Source organism: Acomys minous (assembly GCF_964271855.1).
Source record: "Acomys minous genome assembly, chromosome: 2".
Lineage (NCBI taxonomy): Eukaryota > Metazoa > Chordata > Mammalia > Rodentia > Muridae > Acomys > Acomys minous.
Window position 1 is genome coordinate 95,580,878 of NC_140484.1, and position 26,781 is coordinate 95,607,658.

Below are 26,781 nucleotides of genomic sequence, written 5' to 3' on the forward strand. Positions count from 1 at the left end.
ACTGACTCCTTGCAGGGTGGAAAAGCAGCCAGAGTGGTATTCCTGCCCTCCTCTCAACAGTTGGGCCTTGGAACATGTCATGAGACTGCTAAACGTTCGTTCCATTAACCATAAACTCAGTGACAATCACAAGGATTGGACACCACAATCAAATTCTTGCATTCTAGATGTTACCCAAAGGTCATGCATTGAAGGTTTGATTCCAGCCTCGGGCACAAGGGGAAGGTGATGGAACCTTTAGAAGGCAAGGCCTAATGACAGGAAGTTAGGTCACTGAGAGCTATGCTCCTGAAGAGCATATTAAAAGCCAGGCCTCCTCCACTCTTATTCTGTCTGTTGCTCTCAGGTCCAGGACGTTCATGGACACGGGTTCCTTCCATAATGCACAGTGCCACAGCAAACCAAAGCAACAGTGTCAGAAGACCATTGGCCAAAATCCAGAAAATAAGAGCTAAAAGGAACTTAACCTTCTTTTAAGTTGATTTATCAAAAGTATTTTCCCCAGCAATAGATAAGTAGCACCTGATGGCCACATAGCAAGAGATGCCTAAAAATTAACCCATGAAGTTGTGGCATAAAACCACTGCAAATTATTTGGAGTTGCACATGAGAGCAGGGGTAAAGTCAGTGCTCCATTCATTCACTCTTCACAAGCATGTATTAGGCAGTTGGATTAGACTCTAGGAGCTGAGTATGAAAAAGACATGTGGAACATTGGGGTGGAGTATGTATCTATAATCTCACCAATTACGAGACTGAAGTAGGAGGACTACAAGGTTGAGGCCAGCATGGGGTGTATAACAGTTTAAGACCAGCCTTAAACTTACATGTATAAGATGACAGCTAATAAAACCAAACCCAAACAAATGAAAAGACATGTATCTTGGCCCACAGCTCATGTTTAATAAGCCCCTGCTGTGCACAGAATTATTGGTTCTGGGGCTGAAAGCTTTTCAAATGGGCACAAAAGCACAGCCCTGAGATCACAGCACTTGGACAGCTTCTTTGATGAGAGAAAAGAGCTACATCTTTCTCTGGGCATAAGAATAAGTATTTAGAGCACAGATAGATGTACTAGTTTCAGAAAATGGCAATGAGAGATTTTCCTCTAGGATCTTTGACCTTTCCAGCCATAGGTCACAAATTCCTTCCTACTGAGTGAGCCTTAAGTCCAATTAGACAGCTGTTGGCTGCCACCGAGACAAAGGTGTCACTATTAAATGGTTGGGTATATCTTTCCAGGCCAGTCACCAACTGTGGTTCTCAGGCTTTGTATAACTTTGTAGGACAACGGACTGATTTTCATCCTGGCAACTTGCATAGAGGGTTCCAGACATGTTCCAGCTCAATTCTCCAAATCTTATGTCCAAAGTGCATGTTATCTTTGGAAATAGGGTCCTTCCTTCAACTTCCTGAAGTTAACCAAGGGTAATGGCAATAGTTAATAGTTAATATTGTCTCTTGAGACTCCCCTGAATAAAAATATTAAGGGAGGTTTCCCATGAATGGCACGGGGGGCGTTGTTAAAAAGTTGGTGGAGTTCTTGTGGGAATATATTCTCTCTCTCTCTCTCTCTCTCTCTCTCTCTCTCTCTCTCTCTCTCTCTCTCTCTCTCTCTCTCTCTCTCTCTCTCACACACACACACACACACACACACACACACACACACACACACATTTTTAAGTAAGTTTATAAAGTGACACATTGTCTATGACTTTTTGAAACACCTTTAGTGTTATTTAGCTCTCCTTCCTCCTTGTCTATACTGTGCTCTTGCTCTACTTCCCTTGCCAGGAAAAGAATCCCCTCTGGGCATGACCATTTTCCCTTTCGTAGCATCTGTCCCTTGCTGGTCTCCTCTCTATACTTCTCTTCCTCCCGAATCCTCCCATGGTCCCTTTAGATTTTCTTGGTTTCTTTGGTTACTTCAGGCACTTTTCTGTATTGGTCTGGGTTACCACACTAGGTGTAATATTGTATAGTTTTATCATTTACTTGCAAATTTCCTTTTATATTTCTTTACATCTAAATAAAAGACTACAGTGAATTTGTACCACATTTCTATAACCTTTCATCAGTTAAAAAAAAATCTAGGTTAGTTCCATTTCCCAGTTATTGTGAAGAGAGCTGCAATGGATATGTCTGAGCAAGGGTCTCTCTGTACTAGAGTCCTTCCGGGCATATGCCCAGGACAGAAACAGCTGGGTCCTATGGTAGATTTGGCTTTAGAATTTTCAGAATTGTCCACACTGATTTCCAGAGTAGGTGCCTTAGTTTGTATTCCCGCCAACAGTGAATCAGAGCTCCTCTTTCTCCACACCCTCACCAGCATTTGGTGTCAGTTCTTTTCTTGATTTTAGCCATTCTGAATTGAGTAAGATGAAATCTCAGAATAGCTTTAAGTGGCACTTCCATGATGCCTGAGGATAGTGAACACTTTCTGAGATACTTTTTATCTGTTTTTATTTCGTCTTCTGTACAGATAATTTTTAAAAATTGGGTCATTTTTTCTTGATTTGTGTGTATGTGTGTGTGTTATCCTTTGTATATTCTAAATATTAATCCTCTATCAGATGAATAGATGCCAAAGATTCTTTCCACCCTATAGGCTTCAACCTGACTCTGTTGATTATTTCCTTGTTCTAAGTACTTTTTTTTTAGTTTTAGGAGGTACCATTTGTCAAGTATTGACCTTAAACCATAGGAAAAATGTAGCCCTAACCCAAAAGACCTTTTCCAATCTATATCTTGTAGGATATTGCTATCTCTGTTTTCTTTCAGAATTCCAATTTCACACAGAGGCGCACAGTCCACTTGAAGCTTACTTCTTTGTATGTGTGCAGGGTGATATTTGTGGACCCACTTCCATTATTCTACATGTGAAATCGAATTTCCTCAGAAGCATTTGTTGAAGACGTTGTCTTTTCCACAGCATGGATTCTGTGCCAATTACTAGATGGCTGTAATTATGCACATTCATTTGGGTCTTCTATTTTGATTCATTGTTTGACATGTTTTTGTGCAAGCACCATGCTTGTTTTATTACTATAACTCTGCAATATAGCTTGAAGTAAAGCTATATGACAACCATTCCAACATTGTTCTTTTTGCTCAGGGTTGAATTTCTTCTCCAGGGTCTGTGTAGATCCATATGAAGTTGAACAATGTTTTTCTAATTTTCCATATTATCTCATGGGGTGTTGGTTAGAACTGCATTGAGTTTATAAGTGTTTTTTGTAAAATAGTCATTTTCATAATATTAGTTATATGAATACATTAGCGTGGGAGGTTTTAACATCTTCTACTCTTTTCCTTAATTCCTTTCTTCAGAGACTTGAAGTTTCCAGTGTAATTTTTATTTCATCTCCTTGGTATGGTTAATTTCTAGTTATTTTATTTTGAGGTTATTGTACACGGGAATATTTCCATGATCCCATCATGTTTATTATTGCTATACGGAAAGGTTATTGATTTTTGGAAACTGATTTTACATCCTGCCACTTTCTGAAAGTATTGATAATTTCTACAAGTTTTCTGTGGAAATTTTGGTATTCTCTGTGCATAATATTATCTGCAAATAAGAATATCATCTGCAAATAAAAATAGTTTGACTTCTCTTCTCATCTGTATTCCATTAATTTCCTTATCTTATTTCTCTAGCTATTGCTTCAAGCATGATATTGAAAAGGATCAGGGATAATTGAAAATCCATGGGGTTGATTTGATTTGTTTTTTCTCCATCTAGTATAATGTTGGCTGAGGGCTTGTCGTATATATCCTTTATTGTGTTGGCATATGTCCCCTTCATCTATATTCCCACTAGAGTTTTTATGGTGAAGCCAAGGTGGATTTTGTCAAAGGCCTTTCCTCCGTCTATTAAATATATCATGTGACTTTTAACTCAATTTATATGACTTACTGCATTTGTTAAGTTACATGTGCAGAAACTTCCCTCTATTGCCAGGATAAAGCTATTGATCATAACAGATTCTTTTTTATAAATGCCTATATCCAATTTAAAAGTAATTTACTCAGATTTTTTTTTTTACATCTGTGTTCAACAAGAGTTGGATTTGGTTTCTGAATAACTCTAGCTTCAGAGTAGAGGTTTAGAAGTGCCCCTTCTGTCTGTCCTGAGATTTTGTCTGGTTTGAACTTGTTGTACTGGCCTTGTGTGTGCTGTCACCGTTTCTGTGAGTTCATATGTGCATCAGCCCTGTTATGTCCAGATGACACTGTTTTCTGGGAATTATCCATATACTCCAGCTCTTATAATTGTCCTGCTTCCTCTTCCACATAAACCCCTGAGCCTGGGAGGAGGGATTTGATAAAGACAGTTCATTAGGAGTGAGTGCTCCAGAGTCTCTCACTCTGCACATTGTTTGTGATTCTCTCTGTTAATTACTATCTACTGAAAAAGAAGCATCTTTGATGAAACATTTGTCTATACGTGCATAGGAATATGCAATTACGAATCATTTTATTGGCATTTTTCATTAGCAGAATAAGAGTAGTAGGTTCCCCCTTGAGGCCCATGACCTATCTAGTTTTAGGTTCTTAGCCTCTTTAGTAGCATCAGGTATGATTTCCAGCTCACGCAGTGGGCCTTCAAGCCAATCACATGACGTTGATTTGTTATTCCTATAACATATTGCTCATGTGTATCTTGCCAACAGCTCACTGGGGTTATAGCTAGTTGATACTGATCATTTTCTCCTCAGGTGGCATGCAAAGAATCATTCCATATCATAACTATAAGTCAGTAGCAGAGAACTTTCTACTTGGGCCACAACTCTACATGTTCAATGACATAAGGAAATGACAGCTTCACCAACAGGATCTTGTTCTGGTGACTAGTATCTCTGGATTTTGATTGAGGACTTGAGGCCACCGATATTTAGTTACTAATGAAAGGTGTCTGTCAAATGCTGCCTCTCTTTTTTTCTGTTTGTGTTCTTAGTTCTATTTTGTGTTTCAGTGATTATAGCTTTATTTGTTTCCTTTCTGTAGCCTCTTGGGTATGCTTCTTCCTCTCTTCAATCCAGATTGTTGCTTCCGGTACTCTCTGTAGGGCTGATGCTCTGTGGACAGAAATTCTTTCAGTTTGTTTACATCATGGAAAATTTTTTCTTTCTCTTTCAACTACAGCAGATGGTTTTGCTGGGTAAAGTAGTTTGGGTTGGCATCTGTGGTCTTTGGAAGGCTCCAAGCCCTCCGGCTTTTAAGGTTTCCACTGGGAAGTCAGCTTTTGGGGGAGGTGTTGAGGGTTTTATTTTTAATATTTGACTTGTTACATTTTTTTTCCTGCAGCTTTCAATTCCCTTTCTTAGTTCGGTATATTTAGTGTTTAAATTATACTATGCCAGGTGAGCTTATTTTCCTGATTTTTGTATCTATATTCTATGTGTTTCATTACTTCAGAGATTTTTTTTCTATGATTCTGTTGAATACTATGTAATTCACATAGAGGATGAGGGTCCTGGGCTCAGATTAACTCTGTGGGTTTTTTCCTATTCTTTCCTTTCTTATCTTTCCTTTCAGTCATCGTCATGCTGTGTAGCTCTAGCTGACCTGGAACGCACTGTATAGACTACTCTGGCCTAGAACTCAGAGATCAGCCTGCCTCTGCCTCTGGAGTGCTGGATTAAAAGCATGCGCCACTACGCCTGGCTCAGACTCTATTTTTCATTTCTCAAAATAATATTGAAACCACCTATGTGACTACCTTCTTGGGTAAATGATAATTAAGGAGAGTCGTGCTTCCTTAAAGCAGGTATTTCTAGAACACATGCATAATTAGCTTCGTTTACTTCCCTTCAAAGCCTCACTTTTCATGGAGAAAGCAAAAAAATATTAGGCAGTAGAAAACTCTTCCTTTTTCAGTATCCCAAGAGCAATCTGAGACTCTCAAGTCAAGAGAGCGATGTCTTGAGAAAAGTTTCTTTGGGTTTAGCTCCTGCTCCAAGTAACTTCTCTGCATCTTTAAAATTAAGCCTTGTTCCATAAGAACTTCAATTCTCAAGCCATTTGTCAATGAAGCTGTAATTTCTTCAGTATGCTTTGGTGCATTTGTTAGGCAATTCACTGTAGTCAGTAAGGGCTTATTTCCAGGGTCACTAGTGTGTTCCATTTGTCTTTGTATTTATTTTTAATGCCAATCTCATGATGCTTCGGCTATCAGGGCTCTGGGATGTGTCTTAGAATCAGGTATTATGGTGTTTACAACTCTGCTCACTTGTTCCTGATGCACTGGCTGTTTGGCTGTTTGGACTATTGTGTGAATTCTGAGATTATTTATTCTAGTTCTTTGAAGCATAAAGAATACTGATTACAAGAAGCTGGGAAGAAGTGATAAGGCAGATAAAGGCATATTGTCTGTAAGTTCCTGATATAAACATGTGTTGAAACATCAAACCAATTAACATGAAAAATCAGTAATAAAAAATAAAATAGATTTACATTTCAAACCAAGTTACATAGCTTTGATGGCATATATTGTAACAGACCAACAATACCAACAAAGACAAACCTCAGGTAAAATGTCAATTTAAATTTTAGACTCCCCTAGAAGGCAAGGGACACACATATGGAAAGAAACCATATTTCCTTGGAGATTCTCTCCACAGATTTTTTTTCTCAATCTAGAGTGGTACATGGGACACAGAGGCAGGGCAGAGAAGAGCAGCCAGTATGAAGAAGTCAGGAGGACTTGAGACAGACTATGGGTCCACCAATATGAAAAAAAAAAAAAGGAGTAGCTTGAAATTCCCAGAAAGCAAACAACAAAGCAGAGCCTGGGGACACAGGCCCTTGAACCCAGCTAATTGGAAGGCAAAAGCAAGGGGACTGCAAAATTAATGTGTGTGGAGTAAGTAAGTCTAAGGCCATTTTGGGTAACTTTAAGTGAGACCCTACCTCAAAATTTAAAAATGTAGAGGAAGTGATTTGCAGATCAGCTTGAGGTACATAAAGTCCTGCATTCAATTCCAAGTGCTGGGGAAGAAAAGTAAGCAATGACAGAAAAAAGCCAATCAAACAATAGTTTCCTTTCAACACATTTGCTGACTTAGCTGAACAGAGAAGGGACAATGATGAAGATGAGTATAAGAGACAAGGCCCTCAGTTGACACCTCTGGAGAGCTGCACCTCAGAAAATAAAGACCCGTGTCCAGCTGAGCCTCAGCAAGGCAAGGGGCCATCCTATACTGGCACAGACACGCACAGAGGTGTGATATAATTTCAGGCACAATCAACATTGCCTATCATGCCCTGAAGGAAAATCAAACAACACAGGTAGATTCAGAACCAAAAATGCCCAGGCATGGTGGTTAGTATATCTGTATTTAATGGTCTATGGGTACAAGAAAATGGACTGCAGGATGGAGACTCCCTCAACTGGCATCTGTTAGAATCAAACTGATACTTTACAACCAAAAAAAAAAAATACTAAACATTAGAACTTAAAAGATACATGGCTTCCACAGATCACTGCACCAAATGAGGAAAGACTTGGCAAATAAAAAGGTGAGTTGTAAAGCTTTGCACTAAGTACAGTGTAGAACACAACGGGAGGAAGAAAAAGCAAGGACAGTAGCAACAAAGGGGCCATGGGACCTGTCAGGTGACTAGAGTCATGGAACAAGAGAAAGGAAACAATGTTGTAGCAACGTAAGGGATAGCAGTAACAACGTCTGATTTTTTTTTTTCTGGCTCTTGAGATGTTCTACACTCCCATGATTTGCTGTGATCTGGGAACATCAGAATTTGTTCATCTTATCTAACTGTGGTCATTGTACGACTGGTGAACCTCTTCCCTTCATTTTCCACTATCTCTTACCAAGACTCTGGCAATCACTTTCCTACCATCTTAAGGAATAACACTTGAGTACTTATATGACAGTGGAATCATGGGTATTTGTCTTTCTTGCCTGGCTTAACATAACATCCTCCAGGTTGACCCATGTTTCTGTGGATGACTAGATTGTCACAACAATATCCCGTTGTTCATACACCCTATATTCTATTCATTAATGAGTAACAGATTGAATCTGTATCTTGACTGTAATGTTCTTTCCACAAAGAAATAAATATTCACGCTCTTCAATGCTTTGCCCTACTTCACCATCACTAAGTGTTTACTTGAGACTAAACATCACAATGTAGCCCATATGTCTGTGAAAGTATTATGTCAACAAAAGCAGAGTAAATTTTCTCAAGCATGAATGTAGGATATCAAATTACAAATGTGCAAATGATACCAACCTTGGGTGAGAGAGAGAGAGAGAGAGAGAGAGAGAGAGAGAGAGAGAGAGAGAGAATATCAAACAAGGTATTGCTATGGCCATCACTTCTTTTAGTTTTTCTGAACCTGGATGCTTTCAAAAAAAAGTTCCAGAAAACAAAAGCTCATCTTCCAGGGTGATTAGTCTCTCTGGAGTGGGCATGTATATCTGATGTCCTCTCTTAAAACTTCTGCTCTTAAGAGGACAGTAAGAGAGCAGTGGGTGAGCCTCACTTTTCTCCCATCACTCTTTGGCCTATGCAGCAAGCTAGTAGTTCTGAATATTTAGATTATGAATCATCACAAGGTATGTTCTCGTGATGTCTAGCCTATTGCTGTGCCTTCCCAAACACCTGCTGTTTCTAAGTCTCATGTGATGATGAGCTAAGCTGGAGGCAGATCTGTCAAAGAAGAAGGAATGACAGCATCTGGGGAAAGTAAAGATGTGGTGCTCTCAGAAGACCAGCTTAGTCGTTACCAGGGTTGGTGGACAGAGAAGAAACAGGGAGGGCATACTATACACTAATTAAAGATGTAATTCTAAATGACACATACTTGTGACACTGAGTTCAGGGTGCAAAGAGCGAGCCTGTCAGCTCTGCACTTTAAGGGTTCTCTGTACTTACTGTCCAAATTTTCAAAAAATAAAAATTAGATATTTCAATTTTCAGAAAGGAGAAGTAATCCTAGCACCAGAACACCCTGAATCCACATCATCTCAGTGTACAAGTGCTATTTCTATCCCATACACAGCTGCAGTTCAATCTACTGCTTTGAGGATGTCCTGGGGTGACCACCAAGCTGATCACACTAAAAATCTTCTCCATGAGATGCCAAAGAGCTTCATTAACTCAACACAAATAAGAACAATGAGCAATTCACCAGTAAAACACCCTAGAGATTAAATGCTATGAAAAGGCTACTTAAATTGGAGATTCTCAAAAATGAGCCCTACTTGGGCCTCTGACTACAGCTTGTTCAGTCCTGAGCAACCTGGTCCACGAGGAGCTGCACACACTGAGCAGTGCTGCAGTAGCAAACACAGAGTTACTCTGCCTAAAGTGATATTCTCCGGTCCCAATGGGACTCAGCCCAAACAACTGTAGTACATCAGTGTCAGTCTACTAAATGGACAGGACTCCGCCTCTGTTTCACTTACTAGCTACAAGTTCTGAAAATTAAAACCTTAGTATTCAAAAAGTCAATAAAAATCCTTGAGGTGGGAATAGTAACAACCACTATCTTTCTTAATTTGCTGATTTCTAAGTGGCTATTTGGGGAAAATCCTATAATCTTTTCAAACATCAACATTGTGGCTAAAGCTAAAAACAAATAAACTGATGCTTTTTCCCCCATAATACATTCTTTAACTGGGTTGCTTTAATTTCTCTCATCCACCTTTTATTGCTGACTCAGCCCTCATTACCCCCTTACAGTCAGCTTCCTACTCAACACTATTCTTTTTTTTTTTTTTTTTTTTTTGGCAAGGTCCACACTTCATTTTTAAGCATCTTATTTTCTGAAACTATGGTGTAGCTTCACAGATCTGTGAATGGAGCCATTCGCCATTCTGACTCTCCTGCAGCAAAGGAAGCATCTAGAAGCATCCTTGAGATTGTCTCAGGAAGAGTCAGCCATGCTCCTACCCCCGAGCTATAGCACTGGTCTCACTTCACTGGAGCACCACATCTATTTATGACATTGACTGCCTTGGAGCAGGACTCTGCTTGTCTTGCCTCACCTGCATCCAGCACAGTGCCCAGGGTACAGCAGCAAGTACACAGTGAATGGGCAAACAGAAATACAGAGAGATACACCAACAGAGAACACAGCAATTACGTATTTACATCCTGCACGGCCATCTACACTCTAGGCAAACGTTCTGCCACTGTGCAACATCCTTAGCCCTTGTTTTTTAAATTTTGTTTTTGTTTTGCTTTGTTTTGAGGGAAGATTTCGCTACAGAACTGAGGAAGGTCTGAAGTTCATAATCCCCCTGCCTCAGCCTTCTAGCAATGGGACCACAGATACTCACCAAGACTGGCAGGTGTTCTATGTTTCCTAAAGACGCCTTGCTCATCCTACACTTCACAGAACTTAGTGCACCTTATTTCTTCTTTAGAAATCTGGTGCGGGGAAACGCTTAGACAAATTTAGCCCTGATGAAATAAGACATTAAACATGCCACTATTCCCAGAGTGAAACGCAGCTATGGTTCAGCTTGTCTGCTATTTCCTAGAAAGGAGTTTCTATGCCTCAGGACAAAGAGCAGCCATCTCTACTGAATACACCTCACTGCAGGAGCTATGAAATCTAAGAAGCACAGAAGCACAGGCATCTTCCTATGAGGGCTCACAATGCCTTGGACCAATATGAGTAGGAATCTCCTTTTAAACTTTTAAATTACATATATTTATTTCAATGTGTATATGTTTGTGTACATGTATACAAATATACATGCTATGGTGCATTATGGGAGTGAGGAGACAGCTTGTGGGAGTCAGTTCTCTCTTCCGAACTGTCAGTTCCAGGAACTGAACTCAGGACTTTGGGATTGGCAGCAAATGCCTTCACCTGTTGAGTCCTCTGGCCATCCTTAATTAAGATCACCTTTTACTACTCAGTAGAAGGACCAGAATTCAATATTTAAACCCTAATGTGGGGAGCAAAGATGTAGCTCAGTTGGTAAAACACTTGCTTAGTATACACGAAGCCCTGGGTTTGATCCGTAGTACTGCAAAAGCCAAGAGTGGTGGTACATGCCTATAATCCCAACATTCAGATCAGAAGTTCAAGGCCATCTTGGTTACACAGAAAATCTGAGGCCAGCCTGAGACACATGACACCCTAACTCAAAAATAAATCTTAAAAGGATGTAGAGAGAATTACCAAGAGATCTTATGATGTCTCCACTAATTCTTGAAGCGGATGTCCAAGAAGGCTTTCACACTTTCTCAAACCTAAGAGATAGCTCACATCACTCTCATCTCTCTTCTGTCCTTACGTATGCCCGCAGGTTCAGGGATGCTTCTTAGACAACATTCACTCATTTACAATTGAGTCACATGAAGGACCTTGAGATGCTGCCCCCACTGGCAAATGGCCATGCTGATGTCATTGGAAAAGACCATCCTAACCCTGCCCACCTGCTAACCCCTCTTGAACAAGTTTGACCCTCGGCCAAGTCTTTGTCATCGGTGAGTAATGATACTTAGGATGGCCCTCTGGCACATTTGATTTCCACACACACACAAAAATGTTCAACCAGAGTATAATTCTGAACACAAAGTACATTTCTAAGCTACAGGAGCTCAGCAAACCTCCAGAACATCAATTACCACCATCCTTACTAAAGTCGTGTGTGATTGTGACTACAGGGCAACTCTCAGTGTTAGCGGGAAATCAGAGTGAGACACAAAGGCACGAAGATGTATCAATCGAAGGCAAACAAACAAAACTCCAGAGTAAGAAACAGGTACATTAAAAATGAATACATTCTCAGCACAGTCAATTAAGTAATTATTTCCCAGGTAAAGGGAGATTACATTTTTAATTGATTTTAATACACAAAGCTTTTCCAGCCCATGGGTTGTGTGAAGAAAATTTCTTTTATTCATTTCACCTTTCTGTTCATACTTATGAGTGGCACTGATATCACTTTTCCATTTGGAGAAATTTTTTTTTCATGCTATAGATTGCTATACACAGCTACCATTCTACCGATATCCACAATTTTGAGATTGTTTCTTTTCTTTTAGAATCACATATATCATAGATGTACCATGACATGAAAGCCTTCTGGGAGAAAAGAACACTTTTAGTATCTGGCAACTAAAAGAGACATTCTTGCTCCTGGTTCGAAGGAGTTAGTCCAAGGCAAAAGCACTGCAATGAATAGGCGCTGATGTGTTGGCAATTCCCTGTCTTTTTATTTTATACAGCTCCCAGATTCAGACGCAGTAGGGCCCAGAGGAGCCTCAGCACACACAGAGAAAACACAACCGGCAGACATGTCAGGAGGCTTTGTGTAATGCATTTGCACACTGCATTATTTGCTTAGCGGCTAAGCACTTTCCATGTGGAGTGTCTCCTTTCACACAACTGTGCCAATTTGCTTACACGCCTATAGAAACCCATACACTCAGGAAAACGATACATTTTTCTCTTATATTCCCCCGAAACAGATAAATAAATCAACAGAATCCAAGCCAAAGGGAGCCTGCTACTTATGTGCATTCCTAGTATTAGTGGGGTCAAATAAAGACAATTGGTACACAGCCTATCTAATCCCATCTGAAAGGCATGTGCTGTCGTGTGTGAGGGTGGGGACAGTTCTCGGTCTTCAGAGCAACACCTCACTGCTGGTGTCACAATATGCCTTCTGATTCTTAAAGACCATTTTCAATAGCATCTCACTTAACACTTAATGAGTTAATAGTGGGGTTTAAACCTGCTTGATAAACCTCAGCAAAAATGCCAGTGGAGACGGTAAGCATGAAGCACGCAGGAGTCACCGAGCTGAACACGGGTGCTTCTTACCATGTTTATGGATGACACAGGGCCAATGCTGTTAACATAAATGTCCACATCGATCACCGTTGGTTTTACTGTGGAGAAAAATATGCACATGTTAGTATTTTAGGATACAGTGAAAAATGGAGAGCAGCACACACTGTCCGTAGGACTCGGCCACTAACAGCACGGGCCTTTGCTGCATAGGTGGGTGGATGTCTCTTGTGGGCTTAATTTGCATTTAAAACTAAACTCATCTTGTCTTCTTGAATTTTCGAAGGATGAACATTTCTGACTTGTATTTATTGAGCTGTAGGAAAACAAGGCAGCTACCCACTGCAAATTGCCAGTAACAGATGACTATAAAGATTTTCTATGTTACTTAAGTTGATTTTATGACAAAGAAATGAGATAAAATATGACAATGCATAAGTAATTTAATGTCGAAGTTGCTATAAAGCTAAATCACAAGATGAGCAATATCAGAGGCAGATAACAACCTACAGTTCCAAAGCAAAGTTCTAGTGAGCCCAAACTCCAAAGAAAAAAATGAAAACATGGCTTATCATTGTCACATTATTATTTAGTAATTATTATCATTATTATTACGCCAGACATACACCAATCTAGCACAGAATTAAAATGCTACAGTCAAAAAAGTAAAAAATTTGTGCAATTAAAAAATCAGTTTCAAGTGTGAGGGTGCAAAGATCCTATGAGCAGCAACACACAGGAGGTATAATTTTGTGAGAGTGCACAGCTCCTCTGGGCAGCACACACATGCAGGTTAAATGTGAGAGTGCACAGCTCCTGTGAGAAGTACACACATGAAGGTTAAAGAGTGAGAGTGCACACTCCTGTGAGAAGCACACACATTCAGGTTAAATTGTGAGGGTGCACAGTTCCTCTAGGCAGCACACACATGCAGGTTAAATTGTGAGGGTGCACAGTTCCCCTGGCAGCACACACATGCAGATTAAAGTGTGAGATTGCACACTCCTGTGAGAAGCACATGCATACAAGTTAAAGTGTGAGAGTACACAGCTCCTGTGAGAAGCACACACATACAGGTTAAATTGTGAGGGTGCACAGCTTCTCTGGGCAGCACACATACAGGTTAAAGTGTGAGGTGCACAGCTCCTGTGAGCAGCACACATATGCAGGTTAAACTGTGAGGGTGCACAGCTCCTGTGAGCAGCACACACATACAGGTTAAACTGTGAGGGTGCACAGCTCCTGTGAGAAACACACACATGCAGGTTAAAGTATGAGGTGCATAGCTCCTGTGAGCAGCACACACATACAGGTTAAAGTATGGGGGTGTACAGTTCTTGTGAGCAGCACACACATACAGGTTAAAGTATGTGGGTGCACAGCTCTTGTGAGCAGCACACACATACAGGTTTAAGTGTGAGGTGTACAGCTTCTGTGAGTAGAATACACACTGCAGGTTAACTGGCTAATTTAGATTGAAGATGGCCAGTTCCTCTTCCCTTGTCTGCAGTGGAACTGAGCATGACCAATTCGGAGACCTGGAGACTGCAGACCATGAGTTCAGAAGCCAATGCCCTGTTCAGTAGGGAAGCCCTTCATCAACAGTCAGGGATTCAGGAAGGAGAGAACAAAGCCAATTTCAGCATATTTATGCCCAGGAGGAATATAAACAAGATGCATGAACTTTTCCACATGAAGTTTCCATGGAAACAAGATTGTTTGCTTTTGCAATTATTTCAATGGGCCTCCTTCAGTTTTTCCGACTAGCTGCTCATTCACAAATGGACTCTGGACTTTGCTTTTGGAGCTGAGTGGTATCTCTGAGTTTCCAGACCCAAACACTCAGAGATCTACAGCCAGGGCCGTGGTTTTCAGACCTTCATGGGAGGGAAACAATCATCATGAATTTGAGCCAACTCCCTTAACATCTGTCAACACAACCAAGCTGGGTTAGTTCCAAAGAGCTGTTGGCAATTTAGACAAAAGCCCCAATGCAACTCTACACGCTACACACATGACAAATCTCAGATAAGCAGGTTGTAAACAGGAAACTAGGCTTCCCTCATTATTAAAATGACAACTAGCACCTTCTTTGGCTTCGCTGCATTCCTCGGTGTCCTGTTTCCACACTTCGGCCTTAGTTTATGTGTTGCAGACTGTGTGATGTCGGCCAAATTTTTTGCAAAAGGCTTTTCTTGTTGTTTCAGAGTATTTATTAAACTCTGGGTTTTTAGTCTGTTAATCTCAATAAATTATAAAGGCCTTTCAGACAAAAAGCCTGAATGGCTTACAGTGGGGAGTGTGAAATGCATTGAGTGCAACCGTGTGACAAACGTTTTAAGAGGGAGGCATTTAGAACACATCCACTTACTCATAAATGCTGGGGGAGCCACTGTTTTTAGTAGCTGTTGCTAAGCAGAGTCATGATAATGTCCATGTCACATTTAGGATGCCATCTGACAGCTGTGCCCAGGAAGCATACAGGCCACACTTGATATTTCAGACACTACAGATACAGTTCTGACAAGAGGCTTTCAATAAAGTCATCAGACATCTAAATAGGGAAACTGGCAGCCTTTTGGCAAATGACGCTAGGAAAACTAGATATCCAAGAGCAAAGGAATACATTTGGACCCTTACACTTCACTTCATATCTAAAAATAAAATCAAAGTAGGTTAAATAACTAGCTGTATATAAAACTATAGAACTGTTAAATGTAAAAATGGGGGGTGGAGCATTGTGATATTTAGTTTTGTGATGGATGTCTTGCATTCAATATCAAAATCTCAGACAATAAAAAGAAAAATAGACCAATTTTACAACACCAAATCTTAACCTGTACTCAGATGGCACCAACAACCCTAGGGAAGGAGAGGAACTTGCAAGTCATGTATCTGATGAAGGTTTACTCTCCTAGATACATAAAGAACTCAAGAAATTAGATACAAAGAATAGTCCTCAACACCTACAAGGTACTCAGATGGAATTATGTACCATTAGTGACGAGGACTCAAGCACTGTGGATGACAGTATGGTATTTCCTCAAAATATTAAACAGCAATCCAATATCTGGGTATCTTACCAACAGAAATATAATAGATACTTGTATACCCACATTTGTACAAAGGCCATTCACAATAACTGAAAAAGCAGAAGCAAGTCAAGTGTCCATCAAAAATGAATGGATAACCAAAGTGTGGAATATGGTGGGATTTTATTTAATCTATAAAAGGGACAAATATTTAACAGATGGTACGCTGTACACTGAATAAACAACCCCATTACACGTCAAATACTACATGATTCCATTTATATAAAATACTCCTATCTAGTGAAATTCACAGATATGTCAGTAGAATGGTGGTTGCCAGGATTTGTAGAATGGGGAAGATGAATTAAGCTAAAGTTTTAGTTCTGGAAGGCGAGGAGTTCAGGAGGTGGATAGTCATTACCCAACACAATGCCACTAACTTATACTTCAATAAAAGTAGTTAAGATGGGAAGTTTTATGACATATGTAACAAATTACATATAAATAAACAACACATGTATTAACCATAATCCTGATCTGAAAAGACCAAGCCCTAGACAATTGAAAGAAGGAAGAGATCTTTCTCAGATGTAGGATACTCAAGAATAGCAATTTAGCTTTCTAAGTGAGAGAAGCTAAATTCTATTGTAAAGGGAATTTTTAAAAAATGGGGCAATAGAGCTGGACCCCATTTATTGGCTAAAAATACATTCATGTGCAAGTCTTTATTTGAGTTCTAACTTTCCTTTCTTTTTTAACTTTCCTTATTTTTTTTAAAAGTCAGAGTTCCCATGCCTAAGAGGATTGTATGCTAAAGAAGAGCTTGGTCAAGGAACACTGGGCAAGACTTGAGAAACCTCAGGCACAGTCTCCCCTTCAGAAGTTGCTGTGACCCTAAGGTGACAGTGTAGCTTACATTTTCTACTCTCCTCAGTCATAAACCCACAACATATACATAAGTGTTTTTCCCTCCACTGCACCATGGTGTTCCTCCCCCTAAGTCAGACAAACAAGGGAAGCATGGCGAGTTACTATCTGAACTGTCAATATAGTGAAAAAACAGGGTGCCCATGAGAGGGGGCACTGTTGGGCCATGCTGGAAGCAATGTAGGCTCAGAATGGGCCATCAGATGGTGAACCGAGGGCCAGGTAGTAACCCTTAGTCCCCCGAGCCTTTTAGACAGAGGACTTTGTCTTGGTTATAGCCAACACCACAGGAATCCTGTCAAGATAAAAATTGAAAAGAAAAATCATGAAGACAGTTCATGTCTTCAGTGTCTCTGAGACTTGATATTAAAAATCATATTGCTTATAGTACATTTTTTATTAAGCCACTTTTAGTCCCTTTTGTAAGGAAAAATATATTTTTATTTGCAACATGTCATATGTCATGGTCTTTGTTTGGATACTGCATGTGCATTTCCTAGAAAAAATCTAAAATGTCGACCCTAAAGAAAGAAATAGAGAGAGAGGCAGGGGGAGGTAGAGAGAAAGGGAAGGAGCCAGAGACAGTCTTCTCTTTAATCTGCCATCAGTTCCCTTTTTCTCAGGTCAGTTCTTTAAGAACTCTTGGTTCAGGACCCACACAGATATAAAATCCTTGCATTCTCAAGTCCCTTACAAGAGTATATGATACTTCCATATAACTTACACAAAACATTTTCAATCACCTCCACATAACATGCTGAGTGCTATGTAAACATTATGTAAGTAATTGTTCTGCACAACTAATTTAGATGTCTGTAGTCTGGATCAATCCTCAGCTAGCTAAATCTACAGATGTAAACAGTGGGGACAGAAGGTAGATGGCATTTAAACGTTAACAAATGTCTTTAATTCTCCTACGTTTAGCTTTTTGTTTTGCAGCCTAGGGCCTATTAGGAGCCATCAATCTTATTTATTAAGTCAAGAAATACCCCTGTAAAACAAGGGCAGCTGTGGTCTTCTGTCTTGAAAAGGATTACAAGCTGATTCAAGAGCATTGCTTGGCTTTTTCTGAGGTAAAGTGGAAAAGCATGTCAAGATGGTTTTTGAAATCTGCACATTGTGGTGGCAGAGTACATAGTAGGCCTTGGATTCAATCTCAACATTAAAAATTCAACAAAAACACACAACAAAAACCAACAAAACTGTGACAAAACCATATATATATACACCATAGAATGTTTTGGGGTCAGAACTTATTGGAGGCAACATAGACTCAGAATTCGGAAATATAAAACAAAAGGCTGGAGCAACAAAAGCTGCGCTTGGCTTCATATGGACACAGCTGAAGCTCTTCCTCCCGGGGCAGGGGAAACACAAGAGTCCACTCAGAAGGAATGAGGCTATGGATTCAAACAGAGCCACCACCATGTCTAAGTTACAAGTCTAAATAGAAAAGAGGCCCACACATATGACTTTCATTGACCTGAGCCTATTGACAGGTACCTTTTATGAGAACTGGTTCCTACGTATGTAGGTCTTGAAGGAAAACGTATTTTACATGAAGCAACTGTGAAGCAAGACCCTTCTCCTGAACCTATATATTATGTGGCCACTCTCTGTCTTAGACTAAGATATCTTGTGACTGAAACAAAAAAGAGCTGGTTTCTGGGCAGTAAAGATGTGTGATTCACTATGCTCCTTCTTTTCGTATCACACACAGGAGGTAGTTATTGATACTGTGGTCTAATGACAGCTCTAGAAAGTGAGGCTGTACAGCTATTACAATTACTTGTTTTGTGCATGTTAAATATTCACCTGAGCTTGAGAAATGTAATACGATGAAGAACTTTAAACATCCTCCCAAACATAAAGACAACTATGAGTTGATTGAAAAAGTCAAGTGGGAAAAAGCTCTGATAGATAGGGACACTCCTGACAGTAGACATCTGTTACCATGGAAATGATATCTCCATGGACAGAAAAAGGCTGAGAGTGATACTGAGACATAAAATAAAAGGACTTGCCTTCATTCATAAATAAGCAAGAAATAGGCAATGACAGAAACACAGAAAAGAATAGATGGATACTGGATATAATAAAAAATGCCCACAGAGATAGAAGCTGCTGTGAGCCTGGGGCAGTGGCCCAGGCATTTGCAGCTGTCTATGGAATAGAACCATTAAGCTATCCCATAGATCGTAAAGAGACTATCTTGTGTATTCTATGGATGGATTGTCTGTCAACTCAAACAGCCTATGGCCTATAGGAAAGGGTAGAACTGAAGGTGAGACATACAACATCCAGCAGGCAAAAAGGATTCTGGAATAGAGCCAGGTGCAGGAGATTTGTCCAGGAAGATGTGAGGACAGACACGTGGTACCTGAGCAAAGGTAACCAGCCATGTGGCAAAATATAGAGTAGTTTAAATGCATTCTTTTAACTTCTGGGTTAGTCAAAGAAGAGCCTTAATATTTGTCCATATATCTTGAGTCTCATGTGTCATTATTCCAGGAGCTTGGGGCAGGGAGGGAAGACATGCAACCCTGCTACAATAAATGGTACCAGCAGAAAAGTAATGCAAACTCCAAGTGATGATGGATCAGCCCAGCTGACTCCAACAGGGTCTGAAATGTGGAAGTTTCACACTATCTCTGCCTTAGTCCCCCTAGGATGGCGGCTAACCCTAAGCTGATTATCTGGAGGTGGCTGCTTACAAAGCTAATTCAGATGGGGCAGGGAGTAGGTTGACTGTCTCACAGTGAAGAGTGGATGCTCAGGAACTTATAGCTAGGGCAGTTAGGCTGCCGTGGTTACATGCAACAAGAATGCCAAACACTGCATTTCCTGCCTTTCTAACCATGTTCACCTTCTAACATGACCTAATACTTACATTTGTAATTTTTATAAAAGTTTAAGTATGAAACACTTAAATATGAGCAACTGAAATTGAAAAGATAAGCAAAAAAAAAACAAAAAACAAAAAACAAAACAAAACAAAAAAAAACCCCACTAATGCATAAAGGCTACTTCTAGTAGCTGGAAACTGGCCTTTCATTCTTCCCTGCCTTTGGTGGCAAGAGTGGAAAACCTGTCAGTCCCTGTAACTGCTGTCCAGTCTTTTACATAAACTATGAGTCCTACTGGGCATTAAACAGACTGATCTCAAGTCAATCACATGCTGTGATCTCTATTGTCCTCCTCCTCTCTACTGATGACCACAGAAAAGAAGAACAAGTAGCCGTTACTAAATGGCACTTGCATACACCTCCATGTCGGTCCGCATTCTACAGGCAGGACACTAACAGCCAGGACACTAAGGCAGGAGTGTTCGGGGCTGTGTAGGGTAGCTTGCCAAGACTCTGAAGCCTGACTACAGGAGAAAGCCAGGAATCTGAGTTCAACTTCTACAGTCTCTGGTCTGGTAGAGAGGCTTAATGGTATTTTGAGAAACAAAGAATTCAGTAAGAATCTATTATTATTATTATTTTTAGTATTCATCATCTTCATAATCATGATTATAATTATCACCACAAGTAATCACTGAAGGCTCCTTAAAATTCAAATTATCTGTCTCTAAGGCTTACATTAGATCTGTGGGTAATATTTAAGTGGTAGCATGCATTTTCCCCAACTTGGAAAATTCTAGGTTTGGGGAAATAGGTCAAAGAACTACAGTAAGAAGTACATAATAGACAAAGTTGCTAAGCAGAAACATCTGCCAACTCCCTGGGTCAATACCAAACTGACTCAGCTGGTCACTGAAAGCCCAATATGGGTGAAGTCAGCATTGCTGGTCCCATTCCAGCTCTGGGAGGGGATTATTGAACCAACTGGTTCTGCTGATCAAATGCAAAATTTACAACTAGACCCTGCCTCGCCCCTCCCAGAGCTGCAGTTGTCAATTCTGAAATCTTAAGTCTTGTCCCATACATCCTTTCCATATGTGACCTCAGTTCACCAAAACCAAGAAAGTCGTATCACTATGAATCAGATTTGAGAAACACTCAGTGAGACAAATAAAGAAATCCACATTGTTGTTCACGGAAGCAAAGTGAACAGGCTTCAAGTAGATATTTGAAAGAGATGAAAACACAAGGTGATGATGTTCTGAACCACCATCCTCAGATGCTTCTAAGTAGCCACTTCCTGAAAGAATTTAAAGGTAAGCCTGAAAGATACAGAGAGCATCTACTGAGTTTTACAACAATAAAAACCCACCTCTAAGGTCAACTGGTGACTTCCTAAATAACTGGGGCTACTGTGGCTTCTCTTCTCCAGCAGGAAAACAGAGTGTTTGAAGAAACCTTTCCATCTAAAGACTAATTCTATTGATTGTAACAGGAAAAAGAAGGTTTAAAGGGCCTTTTGTGGCAGAGTCTCTGTTTTATATCTGACTAGGAGTATCAAACATCAAAATGCATGCACTGGCAAAGATGCACCGACAGCAGCCGCCAAAGGCCATTTGCACTTCACCTTTAAGCAGGGAAGAGACTAAAGACTGTATGTGTTGCCCTTAGTAGTTAGTTACCAAAGCTCACGGTGCTTGTTAAAGACAATAACAAGGGAACAACAGCAAGAGGTAGAACAGGAAGGCCTGGACTCTCTCAACACAGAGATGGCAGCTCGGTGACAACACATGAACAATTGCCTTTGTGGCAAATCCAGAAACTGTAACAGGGCTCTGGCATTTATGAAATACAGAGTAAATCATGTAAACCCTGGGGGGTGGGGTGAAGATTCGCAGTATTGTTTGCCTGAGCCCCAACCCCCAGCTTGCAGAGCACATTCAAGAGAAAGGACAACTCCAAACTTCTTCCTGGGCATGAAAGAGAAAGACAGAGCACTTTTCACCTCCTGACTTTTTTTTTCCCAGGGGAGCCACAAAGACTGCTTTCTGCCTTGTCAGGATTTAAAGTTGCTAGAAACAGTGTAAGAGGTGAGATGGCCTCTGAGAACACAGCCAACACATATGCTTCTTATATACAACTGATGTTAAGTTGATATGGGTTTGGCCAGCTGATTCACCACCCTGTCTGAGGACCTGAGTTTGAACTACAGAACCCACATGACAAAAGGAGAGAACTGACTCCACAGGTTATCATCTGACCTCCATATGTGGTAGCAGCTATGTATGCCTCCTACATATAAATAACTGCTTAAAATAGAAATATGTGACGTGATAATTAAAAGATAAAGATTGACTGTATGAAGACCAAGACTCAATTAGATGTTTTTTCCATGAGACATGCACTTAAGATACATGAGGGAACATGGGTCAAAAGTTAAATAACTAAAAGCTATTTCATAAAACAGGGACACAAATAAGTTATGCTAAACTTTGGACAGAAAAAAAAAACCTGTCACAAAATTCAAAGATCATCACAGAATGAGGAAGTAGGTGATTCAGACAAAACAACTATTAAAACCATATGGATATACTATCAGATTCCCTAGATACATGAAATAAACAGAGAGGGGTGAGAAGCAAACTTGCAGTAAAGGGCAGTAGGAGGCATCAACAGTCCACTCTCAGTTCCCTGTAACTCCTCCACCCCTTAGCACAGACCCAGGGTGCCCTAAACCTTTCATCCCTTCCTCTGCATCTTGCTCCCCATCTACCTCTATTACATGGGAAGTTCACATCTCGGTGGGGCCTCAGCTTAGCTCTTTCCCACCTACCCTCTCAGCCTCTCATTCTAGTCCATCTCCATTCCTTTGTGTCAGGGGCTGATCCACAGGAACACTTTCTACTATGGACCGCAGTGGCCATACTGAGCTGGCACTTGGGTAGATGATTTTCACTATCCTTCCTGTCCTACATTACAATCTCCCCAGTCTTATTCTCAGTCCTGTAGCAGTCTGCCTACTGGAACACCTCCTCTCATGCGACCTACATATCCTGGGGACTCGACATCTTGGTCTGAACCCAAGGCCTCCCTAGGCATTTCATCCCTGTCTCTCCAGACTTACTCTTTGTCCTATTGCTGCCTAATGCCAGGAGCTCCTTCTCAAGGCTACCTCCATTCATTCCATGGGAAATCTACCTCTTAGTGCAGACCCAGGTCTCCCTAGCTCTTCCCCCAAACCCTCACAATCTTTTTCTCCTAGCTCTTATAGATTCCTTCTATCACCCTGAGACCTGTAGAACCTCTCTCTACAGAGGACCCCATAGCCATCATACTTACCTAGGATCCAGAAAGGACAATAGCAATTACAAAACAGAACATACAGACACACAGACACACACACACACATACACACACACACACACACACACACACACACACACACACACACCACCTCAAACCTTATAACTCCAGCTGCCTAGACCCCAGCACAAAAATGCTCCCTTAGAAGACAAGATGCCTCCTCTAGAAGCAAGTAACCCTATAGGCCACAAGAAATGCAATATAGTCGAAGCCCAAGGCAAGGACTTTAAAATAGCAATTATGACTATATTCAAGGACTTTAAAGAGGATATGAAAATTTTCTAAATTAAAGATCTGAAAGCAATTGTATAATGAACCAAAACAAATTAAAATAGGAAATTAGAATTTAACATAGAAACAGATTCACTAAAGAATACTCAAACTAAAATAAAACTGGAAATGAAAACTTGAGGATGTTAAACAAGAACATCAGAGGTAAGCCTTGTCAACAAATTACAATCAATAGAAGAGAGAATCCTAGGTGTTGAAAACAAAGTAGAAGAAATAGATACCTCAGTTAAATAAAACATTTAATCTACAAAAAAGGGGCACAAAACACCAAGGACATGTGGGATACTATGAAAAGAAATCTACAAATAATAGAGATAGAGCAAAAAGAAGGCATTCAGGTCAAAGGCACAGAAAATACTTTTAATAAAATCATAGGAAAAAATGTCCCTAACTTAAAGAAGAAGGTGCCAATCAAGTTACAGAGAACACTAAATAAACAGAACCAGAAAATAAATGTTCCATGAAACATAATAATCAAAACAGTAAATCTACAAAACAAAGAAAGGACATTAAAAGCTGCACAGGAAAAAGACCAAGCCACATATAAATCCAGGCCCATTAGAATAACACCTGATTTCTCCGTGGAGACTCTGAAAACAAGAAGGGCCTGAACAGATGTTCTACAAACTCTGAGAGACCTTAGTCACCATTCCAGACTACTAGATCCAGCAAAACTGTTAATCACAGTTGGCAGAGAAAGACAAACATTTAACAACAAAACCAAAGTTAATCTGTCCATCAATCCAGCTCTACAGAAGGCTAGAAGTAAAACTTGACTCTGAAGAGGTTAACCACACCCAAGAAGAAACAAAAAATAAATTATCTGAGAACTACAAATCAAAACAAGAACCCACATCATAAGAACAAAATAACAGGAACCAATCAACATTGCTTTTTGATAACTCACAATACCAATGGTTTCAATTCTCTAATAAAAAGACACAGACTAGCCGGGCAGTGGTGGCACACACCTTTAATTCCAGAACTGCCACAAGGTCGGGTAGATCTCTGAGTTCCAAGTCAGCCTGGTTTACAAAGTGAGTTCCAGGACAGCCAGGGCTACACAGAAAAACCCTGTCTTGAAAAAACAAAATAAGGGAGCTGGAGAGATGGCTCAGTGAGTAAGAGCACTGGCTGCTCTTCCAGAGGTCCTGAGTTCAAATCCTAGCAAACATAACCTTTGTAATGGGGTCAGGTGCCCCCTAGTAACTTTTGGGTGTATATGCAGAATGCATTCATATAAATAAATAAATCTTAAGGAATGAAGGAAAAAGAAAAAAGAAAACACAGAGACTAACAGACTAGACTAGAAAACAGGACCCATCTTTCTGCTCCATTCAAGAAACTCACTTTAACATAAAAAATAGACATCTTTATCTTTCAAGATAAAAGAATGAGAAAAGGGCATTCCAAGCAAATGGACTCCCCCTCCCAAAGCGAGCCAGCATAGCCATTTTAGTATCTGGTAAAAAAAAAAAAAAAAAAAAAAATCAGACTTCAAACCAAGACTAATCAAAAGAGATGGAAAAGGGCACTGCATACTCATTAAAGTGTGGGTTCCTAAGAGAGGTGAGGGATGGTAGAGCTCTCAGAAAGAGTGGCAGGAGTGAGACTCCTCCCTACCCAAATCAAGCTTGGGCCCACTCAACTCCATACAGACAAAGGCCATGTCTTGATAAAGACAGGCTTCTCTTTCCCTAGCAGAGAACTAAATTCTCAGAAATCAAGTGACCAGCAGTCTGCTAATCTAACTGAAACGCTTCAAAAGTCTCTGCCTCTTCCCACAGGCTTTGGCATTTGAACTGGTGCATCATTAACATTTGCTTTTCTTCAATGGAGTCTTCATATGCAAATTAGGTGCATTTCATCCCTTGTTCTTTTGCCTTCCCCACCCCCTTGAATGGAGCTATATAAACTACCCCCAATTCCAAAAAAAAAAAAAAAAAAAAAAAAAAACCGACCTGGCTCCAAGGCTGTGGTACCCAGAGACTGAGTTGAATCCTAAGAGGATATGGGGATTAGACTCCTACCTGCAGGGGACATAAAGACGGAAGAGGCCACGTCCTATCCAGGCAGGACTTTCTTTCAGTGGAGGGAGGGGGACACCAACTCACCCACAAAGCCTTCAAGCCAAAATTTACCCGGCCTACAAGTACTGCAAGGATATATATGAATCAGATTGAGGGAATGTCCAACCAATGCCTGGCCCAACTTGAGACCCACGCTATAAGAGAGAGCCAACCTCTGACACTATTAACGATACTCTGTTATGCTTTCAGACAGAGGCCTTGCATAACTGTCCTCTGACGGACTCCACTTGGAAGTGGATCGAAACAGATGCTGAAACCCACAGCCAAGCACTAGACATAGCTAGGGGAGTATTGTAGAAGAGTGGAAAGAAAGGATAGAAGGCCCCAGAGGGGACAAGAACTCCTGAAGAAGACCAACAGAATCAACTAACCTGGGCCCATAAGGGCTTATAGAGACTCAAGCACCAGCCAAAGAGCAGACGTGGACTGGAACTAGGCCCCTGACACATATGCAACTGATGGGCAGCTTGGTCTTCATGTGAGTCCCCTAGCAAGTGGAATGGGGGAGAGGGTATAGTTGTCTCTGACACAGACTCTGTTGTCTGCTTTTGCACCACTGTCTCTTAACTGGGTTGCCTTGTCTGGCCTCAATAAAAGAGGATATGCTCAGTACTGATATGACTTGATGCTCCAGGTTAAGGTTGTATGGAGGGGCTCTCCTTCTCAGAGAAAGGGATGGGGAAAGGGGAAGATGGTGGGATGAGGGGAGATGAGAGGGGGGATGCAATGAGGATATAAAATGAAAAAAAAACATATATTTAAAAAAAAACTGATTACTGACAGTTTCCTGGGTTGTTCATACTGGCCTACTCACAGCTGCCCAAAACCTTGCTACCCAGCTCATCCACACCCTAAGACCACTAGTGTGCAAAGGATGATGAGGTTGAAGTACCCACAATTAAAGGAAAAAATTCACAGAGAGGGTATTGCAAATCTAAGCATTTTGAACCAAACGCAATGGCACCAAAGTTCATAAAAAGAAACTCTACTATAGCTAAAATGACAAACTGAATCTACCACGGTGACAGTGACTTTAATACTCCATACTCATCAATATGCACACCATCCAACAAAATCAAACAGAGAAGTGTTGAAGTTAAATAATATCAAAATCAAATGGACCTAGAAGATAGCTACAAAATATTTCAGCCAGGCACAAAAGAATACACGTTTATTGCAGCAGCTCATGGAATTTTCTCCTAATCTGAACACATACTTGAGAACAAAGAAAGTCTTAACAAAGATATGAACATTGAAATAACTCCCTTCATAGATTTAAGCTGGATATCAATAACAACAGGAAAAACAGAAAACGCAAAAACTGATGGAAACTAAGCAACTCACTACTGAACAAAAAACTGGGTCAAGAGAGAAATCAAGAAAGAAATTGTAAAAATTTTATAATTGAATTAAAATGAAAATAGTATATACTCAAACCAGGGAAA

The 26,781-nt window shown here is 40.4% G+C and overlaps 1 protein-coding gene across 1 annotated transcript in view; it reads right to left on the reverse strand.

Annotated features, from left to right (window-relative positions):
• GABRG3 (gamma-aminobutyric acid type A receptor subunit gamma3) overlaps positions 1–26,781 on the reverse strand; it is a 552,883-nt gene that overhangs the window by 487,638 nt on the left and 38,464 nt on the right. Inside the window, exon 3 of the mRNA XM_084773946.1 lies at positions 12,821–12,888. Within this exon, the coding sequence (XP_084630072.1) occupies positions 12,821–12,888 (68 nt within the window). The remainder of the gene's footprint in view (positions 1–12,820; positions 12,889–26,781) is intronic.